The sequence below is a fragment of the Idiotropiscis lumnitzeri genome, chromosome 6, assembly GCF_059441095.1.
Source record: "Idiotropiscis lumnitzeri isolate Australia: NSW breed Sydney's pygmy pipehorse chromosome 6, RoL_Ilum_1.0, whole genome shotgun sequence".
NCBI classification, from domain to species: Eukaryota; Metazoa; Chordata; class Actinopteri; order Syngnathiformes; family Syngnathidae; genus Idiotropiscis; species Idiotropiscis lumnitzeri.
Genome location: NC_142396.1, coordinates 6,644,247 through 6,659,396, shown reverse-complemented (window position 1 = coordinate 6,659,396; position 15,150 = coordinate 6,644,247). Strand labels below are relative to the sequence as shown.

Sequence of the window (15,150 nt, the reverse complement as noted above, 5' to 3'; positions counted from 1 at the left end):
TATTATTTTTATTATTATTGGTTCACTTAACACTTCTTAAAGCAACTGAGGCAAAATGGAGCGCACAATTTATATGTAGCGGCGCCAATGACAACATTTTCCGGACCATAAGGCGCGCCTGCATAAAAACCGCAGCGACCCTTTTGGGGAAAAAAATTAAAATAAAATAACAATAAAAAAAATATACACAAGCCGCGTCAGACTATAAGCCGCAGTTTTATATGTTGAAAAAAATTAGTAGTTTACTGCATGTACGGAGCGATTTTGTACTGTGAATGCACATAAAGTTTCATAAATCAGTGCCTTTTAACACGGCAACAACGTTGCTCATTAAAACAGAACAGACCCAAGAGAAAAATAAAAAAAAAAGATTTATTCTGCATATTTTCTGTACTATAAAGTGCCCCCTACCGGTGAAATAAAAATCCACAGAAAAGCCCCAGCGTTGTATTAGCCGCATGGTTCAAAATCTAGGGAAAAAAATAGCGGCTTATAGTCCGGAAACTATTTTTGGGAAAATTGCAAACTGTTGGATCCAGCTGACACCCACAACTCAAAACAAGCCTCGGGAAGAACAACAAGTATGGCTGTTTGAATCAAAATCGAGGTTTGTCACATTCCGACAGATTAAACAACACAAATATGTAGATCAATGTGATTTATTATCAATATCCCTACTTGTTGTTCAAATGAAAAAAACAAATGTAAACAAAACCTTGAAAACAAACACAAAAATCAGTATGGCAGTCCGAAGTATATTGACGTAGACGTCGTAGAGTCTCCATGACTCCCGTGGGAGATATAGAAGATTGTTACCTCATTGTTTTGCCTCTCCGTCTTTGTGGATGGAATCAGAATGATTTTTATTTGCCAAGTATATTGAATTTAAAGTAACCGTAACATTGTGTGACTCCACCACAGAGGGGAACCATGCCTTCTTTTGCAACCAGTGCTCCATGGGATTCCTGACGGAGTCTTCGTTGACGGAACACATTCAACAGACTCACTGCACCTCAGCGGTGGTGGGCGGGGCAGCCTCTGGGGGAGCGGTGACCAAACTGGAGTCTCCCGTGCTACAGTCTGCGTCCCAATCCTTCATGGAGGTAAATAAGTGGGGGAAAAAAAGACGGTATTTATTTTTTAATTTTTTATTAAGAGTTAATTTGAGCCTGGTGCAATAAAAAGCTTTTTCATAAGGCCACTGTTTTATCGTCTTAATTTCCCTTATAGGAATAATAAAGTATAATAACTAGACTTATATTCTGTATATACTTTGGTCGTATAATGTACGTGCAATTACAATATTTACCAACCCATTTTACGCTTTCACTCTTCTTTTCCACGAACAGGTTTACTCTTGCCCGTATTGCACCAATTCTCCAATCTTTGGTTCACTCCTCAAGCTCACCAAGCACATAAAGGAGAACCACAAGAACATTCCATTAGCCAACAACAAAAGACAGGCAAAGGTGGCTGACCTAAGCCCCGCCTCCTCCGATGTGGAGATCTCCTCCCCGAAACGCCACCGACTGGGAGGGGACTCCACGCCTTCCATAGGCAGCAACGGCGAGTACCCATGCAACCAGTGTGATATGCGATTTACCAGCTTTGAGGGCTTCCAATCCCACCTCAAGTCCCATTTGGAGATGCTCCTGAGGCGCCAGTCTTGCCCCCAGTGTAACAAAGAGGACTTTGAATCCCAGGAGGCTTTGCTGCAACACCTGACGGTGCACTACATGACCACGTCGACTCAGTACATGTGTGAGAGCTGCGACAAGCAGTTCTCCTCAGTGGACGACCTGCAGAAGCACCTGCTGGACATGCACACGTTTGTGTTGTACCACTGCACACTCTGCCAGGAGGTCTTTGATTCTAAAGTCTCCATACAGGTGAAGGAGCTATTTCCTTACAATGTGATCTGCCTGTATAATTAGCGTCGACGTGTAAGCACCTGGTTTTTTTATTTGCTCTTTAGGTTCATTTAGCAGTGAAGCACAGCAATGAAAAGAAGCTTTTTCGCTGCACCGCCTGCGCTTGGGACTTCAGGAAGGAGGCAGAACTTCAGCTCCATGTTAAGCATAACCACGTGGGCCAGAGGTCGGGCCTCCCTGGAGGGCTTGGAGCAGGTACACCTGCCAGTATACTATGTGAGGGGATAGCTGTATTGCTTTCACAAATACACAATTTCGCCTATTCACTTTTTTTCATGGGCGGCCAACTGGTTAGCGCGATGGCCTCACAGTGCAGAGGTCGTGAGTTTGATTCCGGCTCCGGCCTTCCCGTGTTGAAGTTGCATGTTCTTCCCGTGCCTGTGTGGGTTTTCTTCGAGTACTCTGGGTTCCTCACACTTTCCAAAAACATGCATGGCAGGTTGATTGGACACTCTGAATTGCCCCGAGGTGTGTTTGTTTGCAAATGTTTGCTCAGATAATGGAAGGATGGATTTTTGTTCATACACAACTGTCAACCTTAATGCAAGCAATAACCAGTGGAAACAATAACAAGTGAAAAAAAAGTGCAAAGCAACACCGCTAACAAACCTACTGCTGCTACCACAACAAAATATACGGAGCATACGCTGGGTTCCGAATCTTCGGATAGTCGCATTTATGCAAATACGTTCTTCACGCTGCTTCATAATGTGCTCCAAGCTCATATGCGACGGCTGCGCCTTTTTCAAATATCAAGTCAATCACTTTAAATTTGAGGGCTGCAATGTACAATTTTTAATTTAAGTTTAAATTTAAATATTATTATTATTATTATTATTATTATTTTTTTTTTTTTTTTTTTTCATTAAATAAATGGAGCCGCATAACACAACACAAAAATAAGGTTGAGGTCATTTGTGAACTCAAAGATTTATAAATCATTAGAAGTTGATCATTTGATAAATTTCCGAAGTCTCTAGTAATCTGGTTTGATGTCTCTCAGGCCTCAAGCCCAGAAAGTGCATCTTCTGTGGCGAGACGTTTGGAACGGAAGTGGAGCTCCAGTGTCACATCACCACTCACAGCAAGAAGTTCACATGCCGCTTCTGTGGCAAATCCTTCCACGCCATCTCACTGTTAGAAAGACACCTCAGGGAGAAGCACTGCATCTTTGACGGCGGCAACATCACTGGTAACGGAGGTGGCACGGGGAGCAGCAGCAGCCAGAACGGCACACCGAATGGACTGACTCAGTCGGTCAAGAGAGGAGGAGGAAGCGCAGGCGGCGGCGGAGGTGCAGGTGCTGTGGAAAGGACGACGGTGGCGGCTGCGGAGCAAGCCGACCTCCAGAACATGATGTTGAAGAACAGTGTTGCCGGGGTAGGAGGAGAAACGGCCAACAGCCGTGAAGCCAGCGGGGGTGAGGAGGAGCTGGACAATTCTGAGCCCATGTACGCCTGTGATATTTGCGGAGCGGCCTACACCATGGAGTCGCTTCTTCAGAACCATCGACTTCGGGATCATAACATCCGACCAGGAGAGGATGATGCCGGTAACTCCTTGGTTTTGTTTTTTTATTTCCTTCAAATGTGACTCATATTAGCCGCTGTACAATGTCTTCAATTTTGTTTCTTGTCAATTGTGAATATTTACCAAATGACCAGGTTCTCGAAAAAAGAAGGCCGATTTCATCAAGGGGAACCACAAGTGCAACATCTGTTCCAGAACGTTCTTCTCTGAGACCGGGCTTCGCGAGCACGCGCAGACGCACCGCGGCCCCGCCAAACACTACATGTGTCCGATATGTGGCGAACGATTCCCATCTCTGTTAACGCTCACAGAACACAAGGTAGAATCACGTTGCTCTTATTTTGATATATATTTTGATTTTTCAGAAGTATCGGTATCGGACGATACTGTACAGCCAGTTTATCGGTATCGGGACCCAAAAAGTGGTATCGGAACAACACTGCCCGTTCAATCAATAATGTAGTAATTAATCCCCCCCCAAAAAAATCAATCAATCGTTGCTTTGTGCTTTATTATTCTGAACACTCTCCCCTTCACAGGTGACTCACAGTAAAAGCCTGGACACGGGAACCTGTCGAATCTGTAAGATGCCCCTGCACAGTGAGGAGGAGTTTATAGAGCACTGCCAGATGCACCCTGACCTCCGAAACTCCCTCACGGGTTTCCGCTGCGTGGTCTGCATGCAGACTGTTACCTCCACCCTGGAGCTCAAGATCCACGGCACTTTCCACATGCAGAAACTCTCCACCGGTTCTGGTCTTGGAGGGATCGTAGGGGGCCCTGGGAACGGAGCGGGGAACGGTTCGGCTTCTTCCTCACCCAACGGGCAGTTGCAGCATCACAAGCTGTATAAGTGCGCCTTCTGTCTCAAGGAGTTTAAGAACAAAGGAGAGCTGGTGAAGTTGGATGTCAACGGCCTGCCTTATGGACTTTGTGCCATCTGCATGAGCAGGTAACGAGTAACAACAGTGCGTTGTAATGTTTTCTATTGTTTTGCTGTTCTTATTGTAAGTTTTTCAAGGTTGCATTAAAATATGGTCATGGGCTCGGTAGGAATTTAGATCAACATTTTTGTCCATTATTTTGCTGTTTACAGAGCTGGGCGGTCTGGCCTTCCAGCCCGACCGGTCACCCATTTTTGGCGCAGGGGGGCGGGGGGTGGTGACAAATGGAATTTTTTTTTTTTTAAAAATACCACTAAAAGAGAGAACCAGAACGGTGTCGGGGGCCGACAATTTGTATGAATTAGAGGGCGGGGGACTGACCGTCAAAAAGGGTCAAGTGCCCAGCTTTGGCTGTTAGACAAAAAAAATGAACATGAGACAAGATCAAACTTGACGCTTGCATTTCTTGCCATTTAAATTTCCATTCTAGATTTGATCCACAATTTAGAACATGAACATGGTCAAAGTCTAAATGCAGTTATATTGTGCATGAAAGATTTGTCTGTTCAAATACCTGTACTCAATTACACGGTTCAATTGAAAAAAAATAATTGAGTCTAACCCAAGATTTGTATCAGATCCAGATTGAATAATAACTGAAATATTTTCTCATTGCCCAAACTCCAATATTTTCAGTGCATGTGTATGAATTCAAAATGACTCTGAAATCCGATATTCAATTCCATCAGGGGCACAAACGGCCAGAGCCCCAACCAGGGCGGGGCTCTCACTCCCGGGGACGCGCAGGGAGAGAAGCCTGCGTCTGCGCTCAGGTGTCCCGAATGTGGGGTAAAGTTCGAAAGCCTGGAAGACTTAGAAAATCACGTCCAGGCCGATCACCCCGAAGTCAGCCCTGAAACGAGTTCAGCGGGGAAGAAAGCGGAGGCTTCACCTGCACCGAAGGTGAGATGTGATTACTGCCACGAGTGTTTTTTTTGGGGGGGGGGATACGTTCCAACACTGTGGCAAACAAATGCAACATATTTAAAAAAAGGGAATTTCAGAGGTGAATTTTGTTGTCATGGTCAGGGGACTTGCTGCAAAACTTAGATGTTGCTGTTGTTTTGTGCAGCTCGCTTGCGTGAGTTGCGGGGAGCTGCCCACTGGTCTTGCGGCTGGGGTGTGCTGTGGCATGATGGGAGCTGTGTGCTCTACTTGATATTGACAGTCAGGCTCCCCGGGACCTGCCGCATGTCTGTGTTTGAGTGTTTTTTGTTTTTTTTTCCCGCGTGTGTGTGTGCGTGGGAGGCAGTTTTCAGGGACCCTCTAGCTTTTTTATTTTTTTTCCACCTTTGTTTCAGCGTAGCTTGACAGCACAGAGAGGACCAAATGGGGTGTGGGTGTGTGTTTGTGTGTGTGTACGTGCGCACGCATGTCTATCAAGGTGCAAACGGCAAAGACACAGTGGTATTGGTGCCTTTGTGTATTTTTGTGTTTGTGCATGAGTGATCGCTGTGTGCCATGAATGAGTAAACAGGCCCTCTGCTTCTTTCTAGCGTTGTTTGTCCAACTCTTTAGTATATTTATTTCTCTCCTGTCCACACATCTTTCCTTTATTCTCTTTGTGTTCGGGATTGGGCCATGTTCAATATTCATTGCTTTAGCCTGTAATTGTTCTGTTCTGTTCATGTTTGCAAATGTATGATTATAGACAACTTGTTCAAATGAGAAAGCATTCAGCAAATGATCCAAAACGTCACGGCCATCGCAGTTCTATTATTGACTGTATAATTTAAAAGAAACTTTTTTTTGTTGTTTTTTTTGGGGTTTTTGCAGAAAAAGACCTACCAGTGTATTAAGTGCCAAATGACGTTTGAGACGGAGCGAGAGATCCAGATTCATGTGGCAAATCATATGATCGGTGAGTGAGGCACATTTTGTCCCCTCTTATTATTTTCATTGTGTGTGCGTGCGGGAATGCGCGTGTGTGTGCGTGTGTGTGTGTCAGGTCAGTCTTGGCTCATGACAATGAATGATAATGTAACATGTACCCTCTTGTGTTTGTCTAAGATCGCTGCAATGCTTCCGCTGTGTAAACACCCACCCCCCCTCCCCACACACACACACGCACACACCTGACAGCTTGAGTGTTAAACTTGACATGAGTTTAAATTCAATTTACACTAACTTACACAGGGTTTCCCATTACTTTTTTTTGGTCAAGACCTAAAATGTAAATGTTAATTCTCTTTGGAGATTTTTCTTTTTTTTTTGGGGGGGAGAATAATCATGAAATCAACATATACTGGACAGTGACAGTTCCAAAAATCCTTTTTTTTTTGCCTGCGTGATGATCAACAAAATAGCGTTCATCCATCAGTTTGGGCAACCCTGCTTTTATTTGTGTATCTAAAACAGTAAAGCTGACAGTAGACAGTTACTTTTTGGCATTGTTGAACTTTAGCAAGCTGCAAAAAGAGAAGTCTAATAATTAATCAGTGAATTATCTAACGTCCGTGAGTATTTCGGCAAAAATGTCCTCAGTTGATAAGAAGTCTACTTGGCTGGTTATTATTTTATGAGCTCACCCTTACTTACCGAAGACACTTTTCTCATCTTGCTACTAAAACTGCTGCCTTAGCATCTCTGTCGTCATGGAGATTAACGAGGTGGACTTATGAGTGCTTCTCAAGAGGGGGGGGGGGGGGGTATGTGTGAGAGAGAAACTGTGGGTGTTCGTATGCTGACATCACTCAGCGTCTTCCAGTAATGTCTCGAGACATGACGCGAGTTGTAAAGCCACTGCCCCCCCCCTGTGGTACACACACACACGCGCACACACACACGCACGTGCACACCCACACACCCTGTTTCTCAACAAATGATTCGTAAGGTTTTTTGTTTTGGTCTTCAGCCATTTTTCTCTCCATTTTTTTGTCACTGGAAACTTTCCTCCTTTTTTCCTGTTTGATCCACCCCCCCCACCCCCACGCACACACACACACACGCACACGGCTGTATTAGTGTTGGGTTAATTAACATGCTAATTGTGTGAAAGCCTAAGACAGAGTAATTATGAAATTGCGGCAGATTATTTTGGGACGTTGGCACAGCTCCTATTATTAGGTTTGTGACGGTCTCTATCAGGAAGGCACGACCACAAGATCAAGTGATGTTGACAGAATTTAGCTTTTTTTTTTTTACTATTCTTTGCCTGCTCACTGCTCACTATCACCGTTGATCACATGACGAAACGTATGTCGACGTAAGGGTCTACTCTATCTTTCAGTAGCTACTCTGTCGTATTTTTTAAAAAAAAGTCACAGCTTTGACTGGCTGTGGCGAGAAGAAGATCAAGGCTAGTAATATGACTGTCACATGGCTCCATGGGTAATACATGATGCTCCCCGCGGCCCTGTTAATTACGAGGAAGAGAGACAACATTCGGGCCGATAGAGGAAGGAGAAGTCCAGTGTGCCTTGTCGAGAGCGAGACCCTCGCAGCACAAGTTCGACTTGCACGGCGACTTCTGCAGCTTAAAAGGTTTTCTTCAGCTGTATTTTGATAAGGACCCACATTTAATATTAATGACAACCAATACAGCTGAACGCAATTATCATTTTGTGTGTTTTTGGAGAAAATTAAGTTTTTTTTTTAATTGTGCCTCATGGTTGTGAAAATATGGTCATTGTGTTTTTAATTTGAGCTGAAACAATTAAATATTTTGCTATTCAGATATCCTACTGAAAATTCGATCGAGTGATTGGGTATTTGGATAAAATGAAAAAATATATACGTTTTTGCTTGGTGATAAATACGGAAGACAAAAATAACACATAATAATGAATGACCAGCTGCTTTTCATTTTTAGATAATCAACATTTTATACTTAAATTTAATCGGTGCCTTAGCAGTATTATTTTCCTCTTCAGAAACATTTTGCACAAATCTCTCTCCATATTTTGATCTGTAAGTGACATCATAACTCCAGTAGCATTGCTGTCGACTAAAATAACAGGCTTGAATATGCCTGGTTTATTAAAAAGTCATCAGCAGGAATGACAACGGATCAGGATGTCAGCATCAAAATGTGCAGAGTCATTTTTTTTAATTTTTTTTTTTAACTTTGACTCCCTCACTGTGTTGGCGGCATGTTACTGTCAGGCATAGCATGAGCAATTGTCGCTGCGCTTAGCTTGGCCGGTTTCTGACAGTCTAAAAAAGTGGCTCGAGCTTTTTTTTTTTTTTTTTGAACCGTGGTACTCGAGGACCTGTCTCAGTAATATTATCAATGCCATCATTTATACAAGGTCACTCACTCATTTGCAGGACCGTGCTTTTTTTTTTTTTTTTTATCATCCATTTAAATGTCAAATTTGGCACGCAAGATTGTAGAGTTCCGCGTCCTACTGAAAGCTTCAACTGGCTGTCAATACACAAACGCGCACACCCCCACACGCTGTACACAAACACCCAAGTCCTTAACTGCACGCTCAAAGAGAGAGAGTTGCATGCCGCCACTAATGTCCCACTAATCACCTCAGCCTGAATTCCCCAGCATGAGGCCCGACCTCTCATACACGTGTACGACACCTTCTAAATATTTGCACCTCCTCTCTCGTTCTCTTTGTAACACACATGCTTAACACAAATACGCGTCTGCTCTAAACATGCTCTCCGTGACCACATACTGAGCTACCCGCTCGCTCTCCACTTCTGCTGGCTCTCATCAGTGCGAGTCACCAATTAGCATACTGATCGTGACCAGCGCTTTTTTTTGATGAGGCCAGCTCGGGCCACCCGTGCATGCGCTTTCATTTCAGGGTGAATAATATCATTTTCAACCAGGTAGCTTTATTGCTATTTGAATTTGTGATTTTCTCCAAAGTCCACTACGCACATTTTTTTAATTGACCCGTAATAGATTGTCTGTGGATGAGTCGTCTTTAATTAGTCATCATGGTAAAAAAAACAAACAAACAAACAAACCTTGCCTTCCGCCCCCCCAGACACACACTCATATCATTAAGAGTACCTATTACTAACCGTGCCCATTCTCTCCTCCACGCTCCCCAACCCCACCTGCCATCGGGATGGCCTGTAGAAGAGCCCACCTGTCGGCAAGGTTTGTCCCCTTTCTGTCTCACACTCTGAGCAAGGCAGCAAGCATTCCGCTGCCACACTGCCCATCAGCATCTCATTGACCGTTTATGACTTGCTATGCATTATTTTAGTATGATTAAACCACACTGCATGAGCCAAGTATTGCCGCAACACGATACAATGTTCTCAAGATTGGACAATGTGGAATTTTCAAACATCAATACAGAAGCGGGAGGGGTTATGGTACGGGACACATTTTGGCAGAGTTAATCCTCACGTTCACTTTCCCGATCCCAGCTGCATGTTTCATCGCCCCTCCCACTCCATACGCACAGCCCACACGCACACTCGCGTAGGCACACACAAATGTATTTGGATGTCCACTCACCTGGATCTAAGAGTTCCCAGCGGAGAGAGCTCGCTAATGATGTGTCTTCGGGATGAGCTTTACTTACCTATTTTCATTAATGTTCTTACATTAGCTACCCTTACCTAATCAAATTCTACTGATGAGTTCCTAATCACCCGTAACTCTAGGGGGCATCCTTCCAGTATGGTTTCATGCTTGACATGTGATGTTGACTGCAGTCAATCATTTTGTTTTGCACATTTGCGTAGTGGCGAGTGGTCAAGGCCTTCTCTGCTCGCCTGAAATAATCAAGAAATCATGATCATATTCTTCACATTGATATCGTATTATATAATAGGGTTGTATTCTTAGGTTAGAGTTTTTGTCCAATCGGAATCCAGCTAGCTTGTGTTGCCGGGCAGATTTCATACTAGCCATAGCACGCACTATTCGTCCGAGGCCTTCAGATACAAACGTGTGGGCGTCTATTCTGTGTGAGTGAGGGGTGTTTACAGTTGATAGACAGTTGAGATAGCCAATCAGATCACGATTGGATACTCACCTGTGAGAGGGCAGCGCTATGCGGAATCAACACGCCAAAAAGTCGTAACTGGCGACCGTTCGAAAATCCCAAAATATATTCTTGCTTTTTTAAACCACATTGGCCGAAGGAGGGGAAAGTCTGCATTTAATTGCAGATACACTTGCAGGGCCGTTTTCAAGACGGACCTTTCAAGACATCCGTCGTAGTGGTTGTCTGTAAATGATTTCTCCAGCCATGGTGTCTTAAATAATGATGTTATGCGGGCGATTTATTCAAGTTGGATTAAGTCCTAGGTGTACCCTGCACGGCCTGCCACAGCATTTACGACACCCTATGTGGGTAGTAAGCCCTTACATAAACCCACCAGCCTTTTTCTCTTTGCGATTTCCAGTTGAGAACAGTAAACGCGCAGTCAACCTGTCGTCTGTTAGCCCTGCAGTGAAATCGCTGATGCGCTTCACTAGTAATGTCTAAGCAGCCATCCCAGTGGCGGTTGCAGAGCGGGTGTCTGTGCTTCGTGACCTTCCTTTTTACACTTGTGCATGAATACACTCAACAATATGTATTTGTGTGTGTGTGTGTGTGTGTGTGTGTCCTGATAAGCATGGTCTGGCCTGGTTACTTTGTGTCGCTGAAGACTTAATGAGGCGCGTAAGAAGCTTTTAGAGTGAAAGGAGGTGGATAATGTGGCACACAGATCATTCATGTGTGTGTGTGTGTGTGTGTGTGTGTGTTTGCTACCAGCCAGATACATTGGTGTTTTCTTCTGCCCTGCCGCACCTGAACTAATAAGCCTTAGACTAATCTGCCCCCCCCCCCTTTTTTTTTCTCTCGGTGTGTGACTTCACTAATGCTCCGTACTTAAGAAAACACTTAGGCTCACCAGTCTTAGGTGAAATTGATATCACAACAAGCATAGGGAGATTTGCCAACGTTCCTCAACAGAAAGTATCAAAGCCGACTAAAGTCTTAAATAAACTGGGGCGGGGAAAAAAAAAAAAGGTACTTAAGGAACATGGCTAATCCCATCATAGGCACAAGCGTCCAGTCTGAGAGACTTTGAAACACCACAGGAAATGTCTTGTCTCGGTGGATGTGTTTAAATGAGTTGCGATTTCTTTAAAGATGGAAGCATTAAAAGCATTTCACACACTGACCCCCAGTTGCCCTCACTGCACCAGTCAATTAATGGAAAACGACCAACTTTCTTGCGAAAGCCACGTCTTGAAGTCATCACGTGTGATGACTTATGGGATGTAAGAAGTTCTCCACTGACTGGAAAATGATTCCTCAAGTTTGTTTTATAGCGTCTTCCTCAAAGTTCCTGTGTGCAATTTGCAATGTGCGTACGTTTTCTCTGCCTTCCTCCAAAATCACGCAGATTAACTCATTCACTACCATTGACGGATTTAGACGTCAAATATCACATTCATTTTTACCGAGGCTGGCAGATAAATTAAATTAATTAAAGTCTCAAAAAGTATGATTGTGATTGGTTGTTTTTTATTCTATATGGCTCGCCGTGATTGGCTGGCGACCAGATGAGGATGTCCGCCGTTTCTCGACCAGCTCAGCTGTGACTCTAACAAGCTATAGAAAATAGGCTGGAGCGTTTTGCTTTTTCTTTGGCTTTTGGTGTGTGGTTTTTTTTTGTCTCCATGGAGGGTCATGGAAACTACTGGCTGTAGAATTGGAATGAAGATTGGAGCAGTAGCGTAGCAAAAAAAAAAAATCAACGTTGAGGTTGCGTTTCAAGAAAAGCTCCATCAGGGATGTCGATGCTGGTCGGTGCTGTGATGGTACGAACACAGAAGCAGATGACAACCCCGCCCTCACGTCTTTCATCCATCCCTCCATCCATCCATCCATCTCGTCATCCTTCCCTACATCCCTTCCTCCCTCCGTCCCTCGCCACCTGGAGCCAGCGAGCCGTGACACCAGAGGGAGGGAGGGAGTGATGATGAAGGGACAAGGGACTGGGAAGGGAGGATCACAGAGGGCTAAGATGAAGGGGAGAAGAAAGATGAAATGGCGCTGATCGTATAAATGAAATAAGATTGGAGATTTCGCTCGGATCGAATTCGCCATCTTGACGATATATTTAGCGTTAGGTGACTTGAATTCACCGTTGTTACGCTTCCTGTTTGAGTGTGTGGCGAGCATTTAAAGCATCCACTCCGGAAGAGAATAGATTTTAACCATGAATGAGCACCTATGTGGAGTTAATTGTGTCTCCATTTGTGTGTTTGTATTGTCTTGAAAACTGGGAGCATGTCTCCTCCCGCCCCCGGAGAGCTCATTTTGTCATCTTCTCGCTTGATTTACTTCTTTCTTCAGCTGTTTATTACCAGTCATTACAAGCTGTTTGGAAACCTAATAGGACACGCTGACAAATAGACATGAGCAGGATAGTCAACGGAACTTAGTCGTGTCTGCTGCGTGAGCAAGAGGGTGCGCGAGTGTGCACGTGTGTGTTCCTGGGAGGATTTGGGCGCAAACAACTCCACGTTACTCAACTTTTGTACGAAAGTAGTGCGCTTCACGTGATTGATGACTTTTCTTGTGTGTACTGTATTCCTACTATACTTACTGTTACTCTTACCTCCATTCCCCTTTTGTATTCTCGCGCAAGCCGTCCAGGTGTGGCAGCGCCAGCTGCCAAGCAACACAAACACACGTGCGTGCACACACAAAACACGCCGCGGCGCTTCTCCTTTGCCTTTACGCGCTTCATAAAGAGAAGCCAAGCAACAATTAACTCGCTGCTTAATTTGCTAACTATTTTGAATTCATTTTCTGCCGTGACAGGCGCATCTGTCACAGCTGGTGGGGAGTCACGGAGTGTGTGTGGGTGCGTGCGCATTTGTCGGGAAGGGGACCTGACTCGATACTCTTACAACTGAAGGGTTGTAAATACAGTTTGGGCAAAGACTAGACTAGTTAATAGTTGAGCTTTTCTATGTGTGGCAGGCATAAAATGAGGCGGGTAACATAAAGATTTATTTATTTTTTTTGCATAACTTTGTAGCTTGATGTCATATTTTTGTAATTTTTTTTTTATATGGGCCCGCAAATGTGAATGTTTGACCACCAGTCTAGGGGCACGCTGCCTGTCGCCCCAAAGTCAGCTGAAACGGGCTCCAGTTTTCTCGCAACCCGATTGAGGACGAATATATTGATCACCTTCCATCCTTTCTCAATTTATTGATCTATTTCCAAAGAAATTCTCACCACAAATTTTAATTTCACTTCTTTCAATCTATTGCATGAATTTAACTGTTTAGCCTGTCTCTATGTTATTGACATCGATAGAAGCAAAAATACATTGCTGATAAATTGATCATCTTTTTGCGATCATTTCCTCACTTGACACTAGTGTGCCACGACACCCTGGTTGGAAATAACTTCTCTATTTTTATACATGTTCTCATCATAAGCCATATGTCAGGGGTGGGCAAAGTATGGCCCGGGGGCCACATTTTAATCCGGCCCGCCGAACTAAATTAATTAAATAAATAAACCTTGTTAATGTTCTATTTTCTAAATAGTGTGTTTATTTTTTAAAGATATATATATTGTTGTAATGCTTTTGTTCTCTTTCATTTAAAATTAAATGTATTTTTTTTCTCCAATGAGGTGAGGTTACCAAAACACTGCATGTCCAGCCCCTCTGTCAAATTTTAGAACCTATTGTGGCCCGCCAATCAAAAAGTTTGCCCACCCCTGCCGTATGTAATGGTGTGGTTAGCTATTTTCTGTTGTCGTCGTTGCCATTGCAAAAGTGGAGGCGTTCCATGGTCAATTTATTTTGGAACGATTGAATGCATACTTTTTATGGGTCTGAGGCTTGATTTACGTGACAATGCGTCGTATATCAAATCATGTCATATTTAACGAAACGGAATTATGACTGTATAAATTCGGAAAGCACTCAAGTGCTTCATTATCAACTTGATCCGTTCTTTTTTTTTTGTTATCCAAATAAACCAACGTAAACTGTGTCAAGTACTGTCTCTCGTCCTTGCGCGAGTAAAAAAAAAAAAAGAGATTGAAACCAAGCGTCATAAAGGCGTGCAGCTTTATGAACGTTAAGCTGAATGAGGAACTTGAATGAGGGACAGGATGGATTGCGCAGAGGTAGGAGGGGAGTGATTTGTGGCAGCTTTTGGCTGGCGCTCAGTACTCTTGCCGAGCAGCTGGACTTCATTAATGGCCGGTGTTAATTACAGGATTTGAGCGCATGTATACACACACACACATGCATGCCTATAAGTACAGACACACCACTACATGCACGCTCACACTGACTGGGATTCAGGGTCACCTTGCTAGCTGGCCTTGTTTGAACCAGCGGAGTGATGGGTGGATGGTGCCAGGCATTAATGGTGTTTTGATCATTTATATTGAACATCTGGCATGAGGTCACGTTTTAAAATGGCCTTCCTAAGTAGGTCTGTGTAATTAAAAAAAAAAAAGAAAAGAAAAGGATTTGTGAACCTGTTGCCTGTTTTTATTGTCCCACTTGATCAAATGTTTTTTTTTTTTTGTCAAATATGAGTCAACTTAAAGTTGTTAAGTGAGCTATTATGATTGAAGACAAGCAGTCGGCGCCAAACAAGCTGTTGATTCACAACATCCGGCAAGCTAAGAGTATGCTGCCGATGCCAGAAAGAGAGAAGGAAGAAAATAGCAGCAGCAGCAGCACAGTAGGGGATGGAATGCAAAGCCATGCCGGGGGTGGTTGAAGGGGGTCGTCTTTGACTCTTAATTACACAGCACAGGATCGGAGATGGAGGGAGAGAAAAATAA

At 43.8% G+C, this 15,150-nt stretch overlaps 1 protein-coding gene across 5 annotated transcripts in view; it reads left to right on the top strand.

The window, feature by feature from the left end:
* The window catches only part of znf423 (zinc finger protein 423), a 121,927-nt gene that overhangs the window by 56,977 nt on the left and 49,800 nt on the right, over positions 1-15,150 (top strand). For 2 of the 5 annotated variants that reach the window (XM_088298304.1, XM_088298303.1), the window contains exons 11-19: positions 922-1,103; positions 1,350-1,889; positions 1,976-2,147; positions 2,935-3,483; positions 3,596-3,780; positions 4,001-4,413; positions 5,095-5,308; positions 6,182-6,266; positions 9,450-9,470. In XM_088298304.1, the coding sequence (XP_088154430.1) occupies positions 922-1,103; positions 1,350-1,889; positions 1,976-2,147; positions 2,935-3,483; positions 3,596-3,780; positions 4,001-4,413; positions 5,095-5,308; positions 6,182-6,266; positions 9,450-9,470 (2,361 nt within the window). The remainder of the gene's footprint in view (positions 1-921; positions 1,104-1,349; positions 1,890-1,975; positions 2,148-2,934; positions 3,484-3,595; positions 3,781-4,000; positions 4,414-5,094; positions 5,309-6,181; positions 6,267-9,449; positions 9,471-15,150) is intronic. The other 3 variants (XM_088298306.1, XM_088298305.1, XM_088298307.1) reach the window with 3 other exon arrangements.